The sequence below is a fragment of the Manis javanica genome, chromosome 15 (assembly GCF_040802235.1).
Source record: "Manis javanica isolate MJ-LG chromosome 15, MJ_LKY, whole genome shotgun sequence".
Classification (NCBI taxonomy): domain Eukaryota; kingdom Metazoa; phylum Chordata; class Mammalia; order Pholidota; family Manidae; genus Manis; species Manis javanica.
The window spans coordinates 13945957-13968117 of NC_133170.1; the positions used below are offsets into that span (position 1 = coordinate 13945957).

General features: G+C 35.7%; 1 protein-coding gene across 4 annotated transcripts in view; it reads right to left on the minus strand.

The window, feature by feature from the left end:
• PYROXD1 (pyridine nucleotide-disulphide oxidoreductase domain 1) overlaps nt 1-22161 on the minus strand; it is a 33382-nt gene that overhangs the window by 8411 nt on the left and 2810 nt on the right. Inside the window, exons 2-7 of one of the 4 annotated variants that reach the window (XM_073223012.1) lie at nt 20039-20119; nt 17223-17325; nt 15061-15180; nt 12351-12479; nt 4033-4106; nt 931-1091 (exon numbers count right to left, since the gene is read on the minus strand). In XM_073223012.1, the coding sequence (XP_073079113.1) occupies nt 931-1091; nt 4033-4106; nt 12351-12479; nt 15061-15132 (436 nt within the window). In that variant the 5' untranslated portion in view covers nt 15133-15180; nt 17223-17325; nt 20039-20119. The remainder of the gene's footprint in view (nt 1-930; nt 1092-4032; nt 4107-12350; nt 12480-15060; nt 15181-17222; nt 17326-20038; nt 20120-22161) is intronic. The other 3 variants (XM_017662298.3, XM_073223011.1, XM_073223010.1) reach the window with 3 other exon arrangements.

The window sequence follows — 22161 nt, forward strand, 5'->3', positions numbered from 1 at the left end:
TATACATAATGGAGTATTACTTAGCTGTAAAAAAGAATGAAATCTTGCCAATACTGAGGGTATCATGCTAAAGAAGTCAGACAGACTATGAATACCATACGGTTTGACTTATATGTGTGATCTAAAACACAACATCAAAAAACAAAACAAAGCAGAAATAGACTCTAAGATAGAGAACAAACTGGGGGTTACCAGAGAGGAGGACAGGAGACAGGTAAAACTGGTGAAGGAGAATAAAAGGCACAAACTCCCAATTATAAATAAGCCTAGGGGATGTAAAGTACAAAATAAGTGTATTCAGTCAATAATGAAATAACTATATAGTGAGTAATAGAGGCTAACTAAACCTACTGAGGTGATCATTTTGTACAAAAATACTGAATCACTATGTCATATACCTGAAACTACAATATTGTCACTTATGATTTAATAAAAAAAATTAGCCATCAGATTTTGAGAATTCTGCCAATGTTTAGCACCACACAACTCACAAAATAAGCCAAAAGTTGAAAAAAAGCTCTTTAAAAATGTGACGCCTGTGTTTGTTGGTAAACTCACTACATTTTTCATGAAATTATTCTAGTTTTTGTCCAACTGTATGTTTGCAAAAATGCAAATGATTTAACTCACTTTAATTTCCAGTTCAAATTATACATATTTTTCATGAAAAAGTATATATATATATATATATATATATATATTAGACATTCTAAAAAGTCATGTAAGATATATTATCTACATTCCTATCCCCCAAATGAAGTATTTTGCTAAGTTATCTTACAGCCTTTTTTCCATATGGCTAAAAAATGCCTTCTGTGATAATGTTTAATAAATAAAATACTTATTTATCAAACTAATCAATATTAATCCCTAATATTAATGACTGACTTAATCAACCTAATTAATCTGTGAGCTAGAGGCGGTATTTACCTTCTGTTGTATACTTGGTTCTTTTATGTACAATTTTAGCCTCTGTTTTTTCAGCAATGAGCTTTGCAGTCAAGAATTCAGCGGCTCCTGCATCGAAGAAAGTATTTCCAATAGCTTTATCTTTAATAGCCCAAATTACTTCACAGCCTTCAATTTCATACCTGATAGGATATTAAAGTTACAGCAATTTCAGAAGTGTGAGTAAAAATCTTTGTACAGTTTACCCTTGAACAACATGGATTTTAGCTGCATGGATCCACTTATATGCAGATTTTTTTTTCAATAAATATATTGGAAAATTCTTTGGAGATCTGCAACAATTGGAAAAATATTTTACTTTCTCTAGCTTACTTTATTGTAAAACTATGGTATATAATATATATAAAATGTGTTAATATGTATTGATTATGTTGTTAGTCAGGCTTCTGGTCAACAGTAGACTATTAGTAGTTAAGTCTGGAGAGTCAAAAGTTACTTATGGATTTCAACTGGTGGAGGGGGAGGATGTGCCTCTAACCCCTGCACTGTTCAAAGGTCAACTGTACCTGCAAAGAATAATAATCTCCTAAAATAAAAGAAAATGGTATTTTAAGGCAAACTGAGAAAGAAGAGGAATTAATACTCTTTCAGGATAATGAGTTAAAGTAGTATAAATGATAAGAAATTTAACCAGTTTATAAAAAAACACCAGGTAAAATTTCATTACCCATGAGTATCAATTCAAAATGTTCAATTTCTACAGCATATTATTATCTGAATGTGCCCCAGGGCTCCCAGGAATGAGCGATGCTTTGTTGATCTGGTTACAGTGTGACCAATAATGGACGGATGGTATATAGCTACAATATTCCAGAAGAGCTGACTTCTTTGTTATCAAATATTTTATGTACTCAAGGCACGTTATAGGAGACAGAAAAAGGAGAAAAATCAGTTATAAACTAAAATCTTAACTTTGTTAAAAGGAACCATTACCCTTCAATTAATTCTCTTCATTTCAAGAAATTTACAAGCCATCTAGCCTAAGATACAGTTCACAGAAAAATCAAGGAGCTTGGAGAAAGGAATGACCGTGGTTTACAGAGGCCACCTTCTGTTACCACTTTCGAGCTAGCCAGAGGTCCTGGGCATCTGCTGTTTTATCTCTAAGTCTGGCACCGAGGATGTGTTTTTCTTAATAATAATTTCACAAAGTCCCTGAAGTCCACATGATAAACGAACCTCTTATGAGCCTTTACTTTTCTGCTCCCCTATGCCAGCAATAAATACATACAGGTACTAAATCTCAGATTAATTGGAGAACATTCTCTTTTATGCTGCTCAGATCACACAGGACTGCTAATAAGCAGGAAGTAGGATACATAAACATTTGGTAATAAATTTTATATTTCAATTTACATATAGGCATATAGTTATGAAATACTTTTAACATTCAAAAATTAGAAACCTCTCTTCCATTTTTTGTATTTTAAAGTAGTCTAACAGCATGATGTCTCAATACAGCTTAAAATCCTGACACTTGACTAGTAGGCTATGGTTATAAGTCACAACCACAAGTAACTCCTGTACATGCTCCACCTCACAGGACACCCTCTACTCCCCTTATCTATGAAATATGCCTTCGGCAAAGTATATAAACATAAATGTCTCATCACGTAGAGGGAAAACACTGCTTACATTTTTAAAAGCATTCTTAAAAGAGGAGTGAAATATTAGTTTTATGAAATTATGAAAAAATAAGTGTTTGAGAAGGAAAGGGTTAACCTACAGTTGGAAAGAAGAAAATAGACATAATAACTGAAATGAAAGAAAATTAGTACTTAAGAGAATTAGTATTGGCCTCAGTGGAACACAGGGACTATGAAAGATCAGAAAGGGTTTAGATACGTCATTTTTCATCATGAGAAGACAAACACCTTATCAATTCAGTGAACCTAAACAAAGAATAGCACTATATGAGACGTTTCTTAAACTATCAGTTTACTCAATATAAAATTGAGTTTTATCCAGTTACATGGTCTTCTACCTTGGAATATGATTAAATATTTCCTTTATGACACTTTGAACATTTTTGAGTGTAAGAAAGCTTTTCAATGTCAGTAACAGCATTAAGTTACGCTCTTGGTGATAGCTGATGGAGAAAATTTGTCATGTGCCTCTTCTGTCTTCATCCAGATTGGCTTTGTCTGTTTTTTTTCTCTATTTCTCCATACAATGTCACAAACATCATAATTACAATAATGTAATGCCACCCCTACAATAATGACTGCCACCCCTAGTACTCAGGTGACTTAAGAACTCCTACAGCATTTTACTGGAATTCACTATGGTGTCAAGAAGAAGGGCAAACAACCCAGTCTGAGAACTGGAGTAGATGAAAGTGAGCCAAGATAGGGCTTTGGCAGATTCCTTATTGTGAGACAAACTTGTCCTCTTTGTAGTTGGACCCAACTTTCTGATCTGAAATATATCCAGACTATTCCATGTCATCCATCCACTGGAAGATAAAGTCACAAAGAAAGTGACTCAATGCTCTATAGACCACATCAGGATACAAATCCTTCAATGTTTTTCAAACTTGTAATACCATCTTAATATGATAATACTTCACATTATTATTGTGTTCCCATTTTCTAATTTCCAAAAAACCAAGCATTAGGAGTACTATATATCCTGGAAAAGGAGTCACAAACACTGTGGGTTTCATGGACGAGGCAGGTAACATAAATGAAGGAAGCAGGATAGGGACAGACAATAAAAAGTGGTGGGGACTATGCCTAGAAATCTCTAAAAGTGTGCACATTTAACCTGGTTTTTAGTATAGGACATGCTTACAAGACTCATCCATGGGTCAAATCTATCCATTCACTAGGGTGTGAACTCTTGGGACAAAGAATTCCCTAAATGCTCATGTTTTATAAGGGCATTTATATAACTATGCAGTCTATGAAAGCTTAAAAAAAAGTGGATTTTTCTCCTTCAAAATATATGAAAAACACATTTATTTTTGATTTTCAGGGTAAGGTATTTTCTAGAATGCCAAAAATCACATCAGTCTTCACATCATGAAAGTTAATTCTTAAATAATTAAAAGTACATACTTACACTAGTTCAAGGGCAATACCACCATTCCCTATGATCATTATTCTTCTAGCTCTAGTAAGCTTTTTCTGAAATTCCTACAAGGAAAAAGAGATAGTGTTTTGTGATTGTGGGTAATACTTGAAAGAAAGAGGCTTCACTGAGAGTATTCTTAAAATGTTGGAACTGTACCTAATTTACAAAGGAACAACAAAATAAATCTCACCCACTCTGCCAGGATGTACCTTCCCAATTAATACCAAAAATGTTCTCTCTTTTACCCCAAGCTGCCTTTACAGCAATGCCTCTTCTGATTTTCTTTGCTTTTTATCATTACATTAAGTGTACTCAAATCTCAGCAAGAGGCAGTCTTCAGCTTATCACATTCCTAGCTATTTGACAAAACCAACTCACAAACACATTAATCTGTATCCAGATTCAGGATTATTCCTTTTCTTCTAGTCCCTTAACTGACATATTCCCGGCAGCCACTTAACACGTACAACTTGCAGAAATGAGAAGCACAGCAGCTTGGTGGTTAAGCGCACAGATGCTAGAGTCTCTGGCTCTACCAGTCACTAAACCAGACCACTTGGGCAAACTGCTTAACCGCTCTGCGTCAGGTTCCGTGACTGGAATATAAATGGAAATAAGAAGTGACTATATCTCATAAATGCTGTATCTGCATAAATATGAAGTTGATGTAGATAAAGCTGTTAGAGGGAACAAAATAATATCTAACACTTATTAGGAAAAAATGTCATTATGATAAAAAGACAACTAACTGATGCCTCTACCACCCCTTCTGCTCCCAAGCTCCACAAGATCACAACGAGCTTGGAGAAGCCAGTGGTCACTTTTATGGCACTTTCAAAGGTACAGAATAGCCCCATTGCTTCAGAATGGCATCTGAATAGCTAAATTCCTTTTCCTTTTATGTCAAGTCACCATTTCTATTAAACTGATCCAAAAATTTGTTATATTCAACTAAAATTCACTTCTTTAAAATTCTACAAGAAAAAAACTGAAGGTTTAATTTTACTGAAGGCAGTAAAGAAGAAAGATCTGTAAATAAAGAAAGATCTGGACATAAAGATGAATGGCATGACTAAACCGTACTTCTCATAACTCAGGAACTTCAGTATAGGTAAATTACTTAATCTCTCCTTCTGAGTTTCCTATTTGTAAATGGCAGTAGCGACTGTACACAGGATTGTCATGAGCATTCAGTGAGGTCATGCATATAGAGGGCCTAGCTAGAATGCAGCTACGAACTCCATCTTTGATAGTGTGAACCTAAAATGTTTACAAGAAGATAATCAGGGATTCAGGGAAGATGGCAGAATAGGCGGTCACTGTGATAACCTCCTCCTACATACACACCGAAGCAGCGACTACATTTAATGCAACACTGAAAATGAACTGAAGGCCGGCAGAAGGGGCCTCCCACAGTGAACGACAAAGAGAAGGCTACACTGAGAAGGGTAAAGAGGACAGAGGCACAAGTGATGAGGATCCAAGCCCTCCCCGAACCCAGTCTGTAAGTGGAAGGGAGTGAGGCACCGGGTGGGGAAGTGATAAACCCCCGACGCCTGGCCCAGTGGATCTGCATTGGGAAGAGGAGCTCCCATAACGTCTGGCTTTGAAAATCTGTGGCTTTGGGAGAGCTGGGGGGGCTGTGGGAGCTGAAGCTCCACTGCTGGAGAAGTGGTGCGCCCTGTCAGCCAGTCTGAGACCCAACACAGAAGCAGCAGTTTGGAAGGAGATTACTGATTAGCTTTGGGACCTAAGCCAGAGAGGCAAGGGTCTGTAGGAGCTTCCTCTAGGGGAGAAGGGCTGGGAAGATGCCACTTTCATGCCCTCTCTCAGCCTCCATGGCTGGATGCTTGCTAGAGCCACTCCCGAACTGCCTGCCCTGCCAGCACTGCTTGCTCCTGTGGATTTGCCTTGCCCAGCACATCCATGCCAGCAGGTGCCCCCTCAAAGCAACTGATACCCTGGAAAGGGGAGGAGCCAGAACGCACACATCAGCATGGTAGCATTAGTTCCATTGGCCACGACTGACAACCAGGCAAAGGGCTGACTAGCCCACCAGCCCACTCACGGAAGTCCCAGCTTAGCCAAAACAGGAGAGTGCACACAGCCCACACAGGGACATGTCTGGAGTACCTAGTTCTGGTGAGCAGGGGGTAGTGTATCCCTGGGCACCACAAGATACCTTCTACGTGAGGCCTCTGCTTTCAAGGCCAGGAGACATAGCTGATCTACATAATTCATAAAACAAAGCATAGAAGCCAGAAAAATGAGGAGGCAAAGGATATGTTCCAAACAAAAGAACAGGGGGAAAAAATGCCAGAAAAATTGCTAAATGAAATGGAGATAATCAATCTACCTGACAAAGAGTTCGCAGCAGAGTTAAAGCTGCTCACCTGACTAGAAAGAAAAGTGGATGAACTCAGAGAGGACTTCAACAAAGGAACAGAAAATATAAGGAACCAGACAGAGCTGAATATAACTAGAATGAAAAATGCACTAGAGGGAATAAACAGCAGATTAAGAAGCTGAAAAATGGGTCAGTGACCTGGAAACAGGATAGTGGAAAGCAAGTTGAACAGAAGAAAGAAAAATTAATTTAAAAAAAATGAAGATGCTTAGAGATCTCTACACCATGAAATGAAGCAACATTTGCATAACAGTGGTCCCAGAGGAGAAGACAGAAAGAGGCAGAAAAAACCTATCTGAATAAGCAATAACAGAAAACTTCCCTAATGTGGGGAAGAGACAGATATCCAGGCTGAGGAAGCACAAAAAGCCCCAAACAAGACAACCCAAGGAGGTCCACATCAAGACACGGAGTAATTAAAATGGCAAAGATTAAAGATAAAGAGAGAATCTTAAACACAGCAAGAGAAAAGCAGAATTACATTCAAGAGAAATCCCATAAAGGCTACCAGCCAGTTTTTCAGCAGAAACTTTTCAGGCCAGAAGAGAGTGGCATGAAATATTCAAAGTTCTGAGAGGAAAAAAAAAAAAACAACTGACAACCAAGAATACTCTACCAGGAAAGTGTATGATTCAGAATCCAAGGAGAGAGAGTTTCTGAGATAACAAAGGAGTACATCATCACTAAACTAGCTTTATAAGAAATGTTAAAGGGACTTCTTAAAGTGGAAAAAAGAAAGGTCATAACCAGAAGAAAATCAGGAAAGGAAAAAAATTTCACTGGTAATAATCAACACAGTAAAAGTAGCAGACCAATCACTTAGAAAGCTAATATGAAGTTCAAATGACAAAAGTAACAAAATCAACTATATACACAAAAATAAGTCAAGGGATATGTAAGATAAAAGATGTAAATTATGACATCATATACATAAAACATGGAGGGGGGAGTAATAAAAATGTAGTGATCTTAGAATGTGTTCAAACTTAAACTAATAGGACTGCCATCTATTTAAAATACGTGTGAACCTCATGAACAGCAAACCAAAAACCTGTAACAGATACACAAAAAATAAAGAGAAAGGAATTCACGCATAGTACTAAAGAAAGTCATCAAAACACCAAGAGAAGAAGAAAGGCACAAAAGTACAAAAAAAATAAAAACAATAAAAATTGCAGTAAGGACATACCCATCAAAATTACTTTAGATGTAAATGGATTAAGTGCTCCAACCAAAAGACACAGGGGAGCTGTATATGCTGCCTACAACAGACTCATTTCAGGCAAGGAGACTGGAGACTCAAAGTGAAGGGATAAAGATACTTCATGCAAATGGAAGCAGAAAAAAAAAAAAACCGGAGTAGCAATAGACAAAACAGACTTAAAAATAAAGGATGTAGTGAGAGACAAAGAGGGGCATTACATAGAGATCAATCCCATAGAGAATATAACAACTGCAAATATCTACGCCCCCAACAAAGAAGCACCTAAATATATAAAGCATATCTTACACAGACATAAAGGAAGAAATTGACAGTAATACAATAATAGTAGGGGATTTTTAAACACCCCCAACTTACATCAATGGATGGATCTTCCAGAGAGAAAATCAATAAGGAAGCAGTGGCACTGAATGACACATTAAGCCAAATGAATTTAACATGTATATACAGACCATTCTATCCAAAATAAGCAGAATACATTCTTTTCAAGTGCACATGGAATATTCTCCAGGACAGATCACATGTTAGGCACTACATAACAATTCAAAAATTTAACAATACTGAAATTGTATCATACATGTATTCTGACCACAATGGTCTGAAAACAAAAATTTTAAGAAAATAACTGTGAAATACACTAACACATGGAGGCTAAGCAACATGCTACTAAACAACCAATGAACAAAGCAAAGAGGAAATTAAAGAATACATAAAGACAAAAGAAAATAGAAACAGCAGTTCTATTGTTGTCTAAAATCTGTGGGATACAACAAAAGCAATTCTAAAAAGGAAGTTTATAGTGATACGGGCCTACCTCAAGAAACAGTAACAATCTCATATAAACCTTTTGACCTAACAACTAAAGGAACTAGAAAAAGAACAAATGAAGCCCAAGGAGAAGGAGGGACATAATAAAGATCAGAGCAGAAATAAATGAAATAAAGACTAAGAAAACAGCAGAAGAAAAGGTCAATGAAACTAACAGCTGGTTCTTTGAAAAGATAAAACTGATAAACTTTTCATTAGACTTAAGAAAAAAAGGACTAAAATAAGACTAAAACACTGACACTAGAGAAAAAACGATTATGAGATTACTGTGAAGAATTATAAGCCAACAAATTCAACAACCTTGAAGAAGTGTATAAATTCTTACAAACATACAATCTTCCAAGACTTACAGGAAGAAATAGAAAATCTGAACAGATCAATTACTAGTAACTGAATCAGTGATTAAAAAACTAACAAACAAAAGTCCAGGAAGTAGATGGCTTCACAGCTGAATTTTACAAAACATTTAAGAAATAATACCTATCCTTCTTAAACTATTCCAAAAAACAAAACAAAACAAAACAAAACAGAAGAGGGAGAAATGCTTCCAAATTCATTCTGTAAGGCCAGTATTATTCTGATATCAAAAACAAAGACAGTACAAAAGAAGAAAATTATAGACCAATAATCCTGATGAACACAGATGCAAAAATCCTCAAGAAGTTAGGAAATCTAATTAAGAGACTTTTTCACCATAATCTGGTGGGATTTATTCCAGGGATGCAAGGATAATTCAGCATCTGAAGATCAATGTAATACACCACATTAACAAAAGGAAGGATAAAAATCATATGATTATTTCAACAGATGCAGTAAAAACATTTCATAAAATTCAACCAAGATCCATTCATGAGAAAAACTGTCAACAAAGTGGTTCTAGAGGGAACATACCTCAACAATATAAAGGCCATATACGACAAAACCCTAGCCAACATTATACTCAATGATGAAGAGCTGAAAGATTTCCTTTATGATCAGCAACTAGACAAGGATGCCCATTCTCACCACTCTTATTCAGCATAGTGTTTCAAGTCCTAGCCACTGCAATCAAACAAGAAAAGGAAATAAAAGGCATCTAAATGATAATAGAACTAATAAATGGATTCAGTAAAGTTACAGGATAAAATTAAACTTATAGTAATCTGTTGCATTTCTATATACTAAAAATGAACTAGGAGAAAGAGAAACTAAGAAGATAATCCCACTTACAATCACACAAAGAATAATAAAATACCTAAGAATAAATTTAACCAAGGAGGTGAAAGACCTGTACTGTGAAAACTGTAAGATATTGAGAAAAGAAATTGAAGATGATACAAATAAATGGAAAGATATATTGTGCTCACAGATTGGAAAAATATTGTTAAAATGGCCATACTTTCCAAAGTAATCTACATATTCAATGCAATCCCTACCAAAATACCAATGGTATTTTTAATAGAACTAGAACAAATTGTCCTAAAATTTGTATGGAACCACAAAAGACCCCAAATAGCCAAAGCAATCTTGAGAAAGAAGTACAAAACTGGAGATATCATGCTCCCTAACTTTATACCATAAAGCTATAATAATCAAAATAATATGATTCGGGCACAAAAATAAACACATAGATCAATGGAACAGAATAGAGAGCTCATAAATAAACCTGTGCTTATATGGCCAACTAATCCGTGACAAAGGAAGCAAGAATATGTAATGGGGAAAAAAAAAATCTCAATAAATGATGTTGGGCAAACTGGACAGCTCCATGCTGGGACTACTGGACTACAGAATTAAACTGGACAACTTTCTTACATCATACACAACAAACCTCAAAATGCATCAAAGACCTATATGTAAGCACTGAAACCACAAAACTATAAAAGAAAACAGGCGGTAAATTTGGGGACATTGGCCTTAGCAATTTTCTTACCCAGGCAAGGGAAACAAAAGGAAAAAATAAATGATTACATCAATCTAAAAAGCTTCCGCACAACAAAGGAAACCATCAACAAAATGAAAAGGCAACTTACTGAATGGGAGAAGATACATGCAAATGATATATCCAATAAGTGGTTAATAACTCATAAAACTCAACACTAAAAAAAAAACAAATAATCTGATTAAAAAATGGGCAGAAGACCTGAATAGATATTTTCTCAAAGAAGACACACAGATGGCCAACAAACACACAGAAAGAAGCTCCACATCATGAACCATCTGGGAAACGCAAATCAAAAACACAACGAGATGTCACCACACACCAGTCAGAATGGCTAGTATCAAAAAGACCAGAAAAAACAATTTGTTGGTGAGGATGTGGAGAAAAGGGAAACCCTGTGCCCTGTTAGTGGGTATATAAACCAGTGCAGCAACTCTGGAGAGCAATATGGAGGTTCTCAAAAACTTAAAAATGAAAATATCATTTGACCCAGTAACTCCACTTTTGGGTATTTACCCAAAGAAAACAAAAACACTAATTTGAGAAGATACGTGCACCTGTGTGCTTATTTGTGGCATTATTTCCAAGTTGATGGAGGCAACCTAAGTGTTCAATAGTGAATGGATAAAGAAGATGTAGTGTATCCATACATACACAGAAGGATATTACTCAGCCGTAAAAATGAAACCTTGCCATTGTGACAACATGGATGGACTTAGAGGGTATAAGTGAAGCAAGTCAGACAGAGAAAGACAAATATCAAAAGACTTCACTTACATATGCACTCTCAAAAACATAACAAGTGAATAAATAAATAAACCACCCAAAACAGACTGACAGATAGATTACTAACTGGTGGTTGTCAAAAGGGAAGTTAGGTGTGTGGATGGATAAGCAAAATAGGCAAAGGGGATTAGGAAGTAAAAGCTTCCAGTTATAAAGTAAGTCCATCATGGGACAAAAGGTACAGCACAAGGAATATAGTGAATAATATTGTAAAAACTTGGCATGTTGACAGATGATAGCTACAGTTACCATGATAGGCATTTTGTAAGGTATTTGAAAGTTGAATCACTATGTTATACACCTGAAACTTACAATACTTTGCCAACTCTACTTTAATTACAAAAAATGATAATCAGTTTCTTCTCATTTTCTTTAAATTTCTAATTATTTAAATAACAGTATCTGAAGGAAAACATCATCTGTCAAGAATAGATGACATCACAATATAAATGTAAAATCATCACCTTATGGGACAGAACAACAACTGTCACAGACTATTGTGACTGGAAACCAGAAGGAGATTCTTGGCTGTAAGGGTCAATAAACCCTGAAATAAAAACCCAGAAAAAAATTTGTCTTTTTCTGATGCTGAACAAGGTCCCGTAGAGTTACACCTATTTGGGACAGTTTATCACTGTTCTTTAGCAGAACAATAAATCCTGACTTTTCCAGTTGTAGGATTTTTGTCATGTCTTTGCCACAAAGGTTTGAGTATCAATTTTTTTGCTGAGGAGTAAATTCAGTAAGTTTTGAGTATGCTTTACCTTTTTGGAAAAATAATAAATATTTAAGTTGCAAATCACATATTCCCTATCAAAGCAGAGTAATGAACACGTGTGTAATGTAAGTTGTAACTTTCAGCTTAGTCATTATACCAGGGATACCGCATAATGGAAAGAACAGAGAATATCAGCATGAACCCGAGGACAAGATAAATTATCAACTAAAACCAAACTGAAATTGACAGTAAAAAAACATTTTAACTACTTTCTGATTTACGGGTGATGAAACAACAAAAACCTCTCCTCTGCTCCTATGATTTTCGAATTAACATTGTAAGTGGAACACTGATTCAAATAGAGAAAAGTCTCAGATATCTTCATGTTGCTATGACTTTCCCATGACCCAACCCCAAATGTTACCTGAGCACTGTCTGTATCACGGATTCCTAAGACATGAGGATTTCCTTCACAGATCAACTTCGGTCTAGCTCCAGCACACAGACAGAGTTTCTTATATACATACTGACTGCCATCTTCTGTTAAAATGAGCTGTAAAAGTCGAGCAGTGAAGGTGAGGGGAAACAATTGTACATGGCACAATTTCATTTTAAATTAAAAATTCAGTAAGACAAAAGCAAAAAATTATTAAGGTTGCCTCTTGGTGGCACTCAAGACTTTGCGACAGCAATTACAAAACTAAGCATGAGAATGCAATTTTCTACCCAGTGATTCTTGATCTTTTCAAGGGCGATGAACCATTTTGAGAGTCTGATGGAAACTAGTCTTTCTCCCCTGGAAAAAAGGACACATTTCACACAAAATTTTGCATAAAACTTAGGGAAAGGTATGTTAACCACAGGTTAAAATCTAAACATTTAGAAATTTTAATTTTGAGCGTTCTGATCATATTATACCTGGAGCAAGTCTTCATGGATATTTCTGATTTCAATGAAATTTATTGTAAGAAGATCTAGTGATTCTAACTGTATCATACTTTTATGTCGGGTATGAGTACACAGGAGTAGAATGTGGCAGAAGAGGTTACAATATGTCTTCTTAATTTAAAATAGATTGAAAGTGCTAAAAACTACAATTTATATTCCTAAGTACAAATAGTCACTTTCTTAGCAAACTTAATACTCTTTGGGGATTCTATTTTCATATAAGTGAAAAACATGTTAACTTCAAATTCTAACATGTACTACCTTTGAAGTTATTTATATTAGTTTTTAAAAACAGTAAATCTAAAAATATTTATTAGAGATTCATTGTTTTTGTCCCTCAATACTGAATGAAAATCTACAGATGAGTACTAGGCTTTAGAATGCAGATATACATGAGCATAGTACTAGTATGAGAGATGCCAGACTTTGTTAGAATGGTTTAGGAGCTGTTTTTGATTTAAAGGTCTTGTGTTCGATTTATAAGACTGGCAAATCATAACATAGCACTTGATGCCCACTAAGAGATTTGTTACCCATTTTAACTCTTTGGCTGTATAACAAGTAACATGAAACCAATAATCCACCATAGTATAATCCATATAGAAATTTCATAAGAGATGTCCTTCAGATAACTTGGTTAGAGTTTAATCTGACAAAAAGAAGTTAGTTACAGGTACTGACCAATTTTTAAAAATAATTTGCGTTTAACTACTGTAAAAAAAGCACAAAACTTTTCATTGACTACTGTTACATTTTTTGGAAGTAGATATGAAGATAAAATACATTATCTTTAATTCACTAAAGAATATAAAGAACACATATGAAAATAACAGACATATATCTCATGTGGGACACTTCAAATGGTAATGGGAGGCACTCAAAAATGTTGTATATACATAAATTCCCTCAATTCATTAGTACACATGTGAGCTGGTATCAATTTGCTAATTAAATGACACTGATGTTATTATATAGGTTATGAACTATGCCTATAAGTATCAAGTTTATTCTAGTTTTGGGATTCAGATTTTTCATTTTTTCTCATAAAATTCAGTATTTTATCTTTTTTCCCCTGTCAAATATATTGTGTTTTAAGTGTGTTATATATGCATTGTCTTCCTAAAGCAGAACTCATAAGTTAAAGCTGTTTTAAAGAAACAACTACAGATGCTGCTTCCCATCTTGCCAAGCACTCATTTAAGGATACTGTTGATCACCTGTAACATCCTTTCCTGAGATTGCCTTATTCATTCCCATGTCCAATGAGTTATTGAGTCCTGCTGAGTTTTTAGTAGAAATCTCACTCATAACCTCAGCCATTTTTTCTAACTACACTGTTCCTTATTTCAGGCCTTATATCATTTTGGACTATTACAACCACCTTCTAATTTTGTTGTTGGACAGGAGCCACTCACTCAACCCCAGCTCATTGTCAACAGTGCTGTCAGATACAGCTTCCTAAAAGAACATCTATATAATCATCTCTGCTTCCATTTAAAATAGCTTTACTATTTTTCTCCATTGATTATAAATTTCTTAGCACGACCCAGAAAACTCTTCACGACCTTATTTCCATGGCTTTATGTGCCAATCTCTTTCACTTATCTTTATCTCCACCCCAACCCCTTTGACAACCCACTATTCCACACACCCCTTTTCCTTTCTTTGCGTCTTGAACATGGAATCTCATCTACCTGAGGTGCCTTTTTCCACCTGGAGAACTCTTAATTCTCCCATCTTTTAAAATCTAGCTCAAATATTACTCCTTCTGTGGTGTATCCCTAAATCTCTAACACCAAGTCTTTGATAATATTTCAATGACTGTGCTTTTCAGATGTCCGTATAATATTACGTATGCATGTTTACATTCCCCGTGACACTGAGAGCTCCCAGGAGGAGGTTCACTGTAATATTCCTGTGTACCCCAGCGCTTATATCCAGAATATAGTGGACAATATATGTGTTAATGCTGAAACCTGAAATGCTAAACCAAACTTATATAATCCTAATGAACTCACAAAAAGTATACATATTTCTAATGATAATGGAAATCAATGCCACTAAACTATGGACATGCTAAGGCCTTTGGTGTGGTGGTGGTATAGGTGGGGTCAAAGGCAGGCAGACAAAACCACCTCAAGATTTAACAATGGAAAATGCGATTGAGGGAAAACAAAACCTCTTACATGTTCTTTACTCTTCAGTTGCTTTACTCCAGATCTTACAACCTTAATGTTGGGAAAGCGACTTTCTAACATGGTATCTGGTTGTTCTTCAACATCAAATTCTTCCAGTACTCTAGAAACCTGTATTATATCAGAGACAAAAATGTGTATTTAAAACATAAGTTTTCTTTCAAGAATTTTAAATAATAAAAATACTTCCATTTGTTTTTAGTACCCTACTTACTTCACATTTATAAACAAGAAAGCCCGCCAACCACATACGAAGAGAGCTAACCGCGTTGTAAGGCATGAACTCAAATACTAGTCCCGCTACTCCTGGACAAGTCAGTTTCCTGGCCTGTGAAACGAGGGCTGACACTACTTACTTCTGCGTAGTTCAGTCAGCTTATCCATTTCCTTAACCTCGCTAGCTCTCTTTTTTGTGATCTGGTCTTTGGACTTGTTCCCCGTTCTCTAAAATCATCAACACCCTCTTGGACTCTCCTTCCTATCCAGCTAGGACTCCATCGCAGAACATTTCATCTTTTGCCCAAATCCTTTACTTCATTGCTTTCTTATCTTTAACCATTAAGTACCCTGAAAACTTGCAAGCACAGATCAAACTAAATGCTTTCTCTAGTCCAACTCCCAGTCTGCTGTACAGGGACCACACACCTTCCAGACTGGTATTGGACCTCAGCTGCTCCTTAAGCACTGCCTGGAAATCCTACAACATGGCCCTAGCAGTTCTTAAATTGTTGGGTCTCAAGACCCCTTTACACTCTTACAAATGATCAAGGACCCTAAAGAACTTTTGTTTATGTTAAGTTAAACCCAGTGATATTTGCTACATTAGAAATTAAAACTGTGAGAAATTTAAAACATTTCTTAATTCACTTAAAAGTAAAAATAAATTCAATACATGCTAAACAGATATACTTGTAATGAAGAATAACTATTTCCTTCCCCCCACCACCAAAAAAAATCAAGTGAGAGAATGGCAAGATATTTTACATTTTTGCAGATCTCTTTAATGTCTGGCCTGAACAGAAGACAGCTGCATATCTGCTTCTGCATTCAAACTGTTGCTCTATGTTGTTTGGTTAAATACACAAAGACAGGCCAGGCTCACACATACATGCCACCTTTTCAGATAATTCTGTATCTTTCTTTGATGTCACAGTAAAACCTGGTAAGCATGGTTTCTTAAAGATTAGCTGTGATGTAGAATTTGAAACCCTATCAAAGAATCTGTCACACTTCACACTGTGATCCACTGGTCTATCCTGTACTTTGAACAGATCCTATACCATAGCACTGATTATTTGGAAAACAGGGTTCACTGAGTTACGGGAAGTTTCCAAATGTTGACACATTTCATATCACTGCAATACTAAAAATCACACTCATTATCATCACCATCAGTCTCATCAGGGAAGTCTTTCAGGACCATGAAGCTACACTGAAGAATATGAGTTCTCTAAAATTCTGATTTTTGCTTGAAATCTCTAATTTTGCCATACTGGCAACAAATGCTGTCAGTTGGTTTTCTTGACGTGACAGGGTCACTTCATCCATTTTCCGAATAAGAACTACTATAGCTTGTCAGCTGTTCTTCCCAGTGAAACTGGCATTCCATGTAAAAAGGGGACTAGTTTATCTTGCAACTCAATACTCGCACAATTGTTTTTCCTTGAAACAATGCTGTGTCTTGTGTGCAAAAGTGCATTGCATATATCAGATTTCATCATACAGAATATTTAAAAATGTGCACTCAGGAGTCAGGACTTAATAAAATTAACACTTTTTTACTGGCTTTAATTTTTTTTTAACTGAGTGTGTGGTGAATACAATGACCACTAGTACAGTTTAGCCACCATTGCTTTTGTACCAACAATTTAAGGGTCATTACAGTGAGAAGAGCAAATATTATCTTAGTACCATCTTCCATTCCCTCAGTGACTTTTCTAAACTCTCACCCATTCTAATGCTGCCCAAACATATTCCATCCTCTTTATTCTCAGCAAATCACCTTCCTTCTGAGCTGAAAGAGACTACTAAGAACTCTTACTGCTTCTTTCCCACTATATAAATCTCTCTGCTACTGTCTGCCTTGCTGGAGCCACTTCCACTTTTTCAAGGTGAATCTGTTAATCTGTGCTCCACACGCCCTCATCTCTCACCTCCTCGGGGCTCTTGCCTTATTATTCCTTGTCTTCCTTCAGCTTCAGCTTTCCCCACTGGATTCTTAATCTCAACAGGTAAACATGCTGACGTGTTTTCCACCTTAAGACAATAAAACTCAGCTTAATGCTAGTCCTCATGTCCTCATTTTGCTGCCAACCCAGCTTTTCTCCCTTTGCAGCCAAATTTCAGAAGAGAAAACTTACCTTGTCATTTTAGAGTTACCTCCCACTAGTTTAAGATATGGTAAACTGCCTCAAGGTCACCAGTGATTTACTAGAAATAGGTACTTGGGAGTTATTATCTTACCTGACTATTCCGCAGGATCTGACAGGACTGTCCTCTCCTCTTAATTTTGCCTTCCTTGGCTTCCATAGCTTTCCTCTTAGACCTGAGACTAATCAGGAAGGCCACTTCCAGGCTCTCCTTTCTCTATGACTTCCCGTAAGCATCAGTGTTCTACAGGACCCGGCCATTGGGCTATTCTCACTGTATGTACTCTTCCTGGGAAATTGTATCCTGTGTCTATGGTTCAGCTGACACACACAGTGATGGATGTCGAACTGTTATCTCCAATTCAGTGTTCTCACCTGCTCAACATGCTCCAGAAGTTTGGCATCACCTAATTCAGATAAAATATGATTCCACGTCATAGCATACGAGCCTCTCATGATCTGCCCCTGCCTATACTTTATACTCCATCAGGGCTGAACTGGTATGTGTAAGAGCATTTTATGTAGTCATACACTTTCACTGAGCCTTGGCACATGCCTGCCTCCACTCAACCTCTTACAAGCATGGCAAAACTTAGTCCTTAAGTCTCAGTTTCAATGCACCCCGTTAGGTAAAGCCTTCCTTGATTCTCAAAAGCAGGCTTTGGCACTCATTCACAATAAAAATACATATGCATATATTGGAATGCGGTCTCAAGGATTTTTGCCTCTATCAGGATAATTATCATATTGTATGAGGACGACTTCTTGCATTATGTTTGCCCTAATACAATATAATCATCCTGAGAAAGTGCTACTCATTAACCATGAGAGCTCTAGAGTCAAATGCCTGGACTGAAATCCTGACTACCTGCACCTTGGAAAGTTACCTAACCTCTCCGTGACTCATTTATGTCATCTGTACATGGGACAAATATAAGAACCTATTTCATGGAGTTAAGGTTAAATAAATTAATATATTTTAAACATTGAGAAGAATGCTTGGTGCATAGTAAGCACTTCATAAATAATCTAAGTTATTATTAGTAATCTTTTTTCTCCATTTAAAAATTACACATTAATAAAACATGTTCTTTTTAACTCTAAAATAAGCAATACATAATACAGAATAAAAAGTTAAGTCTCTCTTTACCACTCTCCAAATCTCACAGCACCCACCACCTGACTCGAGATAACTGTTAATGACTTTTGGGTGTACTATTTTTCATCTCTATATCCTGCACACCTAGCAGACTGGATGATGTATGATATAGATGCTCAAGAAATGATGATGAGGCGGCAATTTCCTACTTCTGAACACTAACAATAACTGACATTTGCATAATGTTTTTTATTGCAATGCATTTTCATATATATGCATTAGCACACCTTAAAACTCACAACCTTGTTCAGTAAGCAAAGAAGATATTTTCCTAATATTATAGGTAAAGTAACTCAGATACAGAAACTTGCCAAAGCCACAGCCAGTAAATTACAGAGTTCAGCCTAGAACCATGTTTTTTTTTTTTCTTCTATTGGACAAAATTTATAAAACTGGCAAAAGCTAAATTCAGGTCTTACAATTTTGGGATCATTACACTAAATTAACTCTTCTGGAAAGACAGTATGAGACCGAGCTATACAGCTTTCTCTCATGTATGTGCTCTTAGTCTGCAACTGAATACATACTTTCTTCTTTTAGAGAGAATAGTCATAATTTGATGTCTGCTTCTCCCAAAGCCGTAACTGTTTATGTTGTACCTGTGTACAAAGATATCTTAAGTATCTCTAGGCAGGTTATAAAGGAGCAACATATGGCATTAAATTATGCTTGGTTCAGGGGGTTTACAAGATGGGAAAGTTATATTCTGTTACCAGGATAGTGTAAGAGAAAACTTATATTAAATCAAACACTCTGTTAATAGTCTTCACTGAAGTATGGGAAGATTGACTATTTATTTACTTTTTTGGTCTAAGCATTATAACATTTTTAACTGTAGCACTGCAGTACACGTATATAACATAAATATACATAAGAATATCAGCTCAAAATTTTTTCACAGGTGAAGTATGGTTTTAAAAATGCTTGGAAACCACTCTTCTATGATACTATGACCCAAATGATCTTAGACTCCTATTATGTTATATGTGTAATAGCAATTCATGGAACTACAAAGTGTTCTGAGATGCTTATTACACATATGAAACATTAATTACCTCCAAGTGTTAACTTGGCTCAGAAGCACTTTTATGACTTGTAAACACACATCGACGTTCACACACCTATTTCTAATGAAGCTATACATACATATTTGTAATCACACTTAGGTCTTTACAACACCCTTTCCTCCAAAGAATCTAGTTTAAATTTTTCTAAAAAATAATTTTGAATGGAAGGAAAAGATGAAAGAAAAAGATAAGAAGTGCAGTATCATTTCAGATACTTTTGGTATTCAATCTGAGTAATTCTCAACTTTAAGCTTTGATTTTAAAATAAGTATCAAAAGAACATTTGCCATTTAAACAATTCAAATTCTAATTGCTGTGCAAGTTATTGAAATGATTAAAAATTCATACTAAGGGAGTTATATAAAGGTTCTTACCTGCTTGAAATTTGTAACTGCTTTAATAACAGGAGAAGCTGTTACCAGGAGAATATCTTCTGATGGAAAGTGAATAGCCAACTTATTTAAAAAAAAGTAAAGAGAAAAAATATAAATAACTTCAAGTATTAAGTGTAGCATGGGGAAGTATGTTATGAGATAGGGAAAATGCAATTTAAATAATGTTATTTACCTAGGAAACTAAAAACTCACTGTTCCTCATTTAAAGGTCCCCATTATCCTGCATCTTGTTCATATTTATGGGGCCGTCATAATGTTCAACTCTGATATTGATAAAATTAATATTACATTTAATGCTAACAGACCTAAACAAGAAAGGTGATATAAAGAGGTGTAATTATTAATCTATTTATATACCATTTTAAAGTTATAATGCAGAGGATAAGAAGAAACTATCTTCGTAATTAAGTTAGACCTACTTATTTTAAAATAACATTCTTTTCCCTTCAGTGGGATGAAATGAAGCAAATCCTCTACAGTAAATATTTAGAATCTTAGCCTGACATTTCCCAAGTGCTTTGACACCCCTGCCTCTTCCAAATGCCCTACCAGTATATATTCTGGGAAGACAAAACCATTTTAATAATGCTTTAATAGAATTTAGAGGCTCAACTTGCTATTGTTTCAACATTTCTTCTGGCTACAACCTCTTTTGTTCTCATTTTAAATTTCTTGAAACAATTTTTTAAATTCACACAGTGGTTCCTCAACTCCACCAATCTCCACTTCCACCCCAACTGTATCATTAAAACAACATTTTCAACCACAAAAAAAAAACCTATTAGAATAAATGAATTCAGTAAAGTTACAGGATACAAAATTAACATAAAGAAACTGATTACATTTCTATACACTAATAACGAGTTAACGGAAAGAGAAATAAAAAAAAAAGCCCATTTTATAATTGCACCAGAAATAATAAAATGCCACCAAAAAGAGTAAGAGGAAAAAGTTTAACCAAGTGGATGAAAGACCTGCACACTGAAAATGTAAGAGCTAGAAAAAGCCTAGCATATCTGTCTCCATACAGTATTTGTCTCCTTTGCTGCTTTAACCTTTGGCCTCCCACCCTCAGCCAAAAAGAGGGGAAGGGTTTCTGCTCAGCCCTGCATGTAGATTTATTAATCATCAGAAGTAATTTTTGCACTTCGAGATTTCTAAAAATAGCCCCTCCCCCAAAGCTTGCTTCCCCCAAGGAGATATGGAAACATGTACAAAAATTATTGCCCTGTCAAAGATTTATGGAAATATTGTGACCAGACCTAAGTCAAGAAGAGTCAACAAACAAGGATACAGAGTTTCTCAGCTCTCCTTGGATCCTTGCTGGTGCCCAGATGTCTGCAGCCTTCAGTCACCCAATAACTGCTCCCCCTCTCCCTAGCGTAAAAGCAGCTTGAAATTAACCCCGTGTTAACATGGTGCTTTAGGACATTGGTCTGCCATCTTCTCAGTCTTCTGGCTTTCTGAATACAGTTGCTTTCTTTGCCACAACACCTTGTCTCTCAACTTATTTGCCTGTCATGCAGAAAGTGGCAAGAGCTTAGACTTGGTAACAAAAAATCATAACACACTGATGAAAGAAAATGAAAACACAAATTAATGGAAAGATATTATGCTCCTAGATTGTTAGAATTTAGTTAAAATGCCCAACTACCCAAAAGCATTCTACAGATTCAATGCAACCCCCATCAAAATAGCAATGGCATTTTTCACAGAACTAGAACAAAGAATCCTACAATTTGCATGGAATGCCAAAAGACCTGAATAGCTAAAATAATCTTAAGAAAAAAACTAGAGGTATCATGTTCCCTGATTTCAAACTATACTATAAAGCTATAGTGATGAAAACAGTATGGTACTGGCATAAAAACAGATATATAGATAAACAGAATAGAGCACCCAGAAATAAACCAATGCTTATATGGCCAAAGAATCTATGACAAAGGAAGCAAGAATATACAATGGAGAACAGACAGTCTCTTTAATAAATGGTATAGGGAAAACTGGACAGCTGTATGTCAAAGAATGAAACCGAACCAGTCTTATACCATATACAAAAATAAATTCAAAATGGATTAAAAACCTGAAATCATAAAACTCCT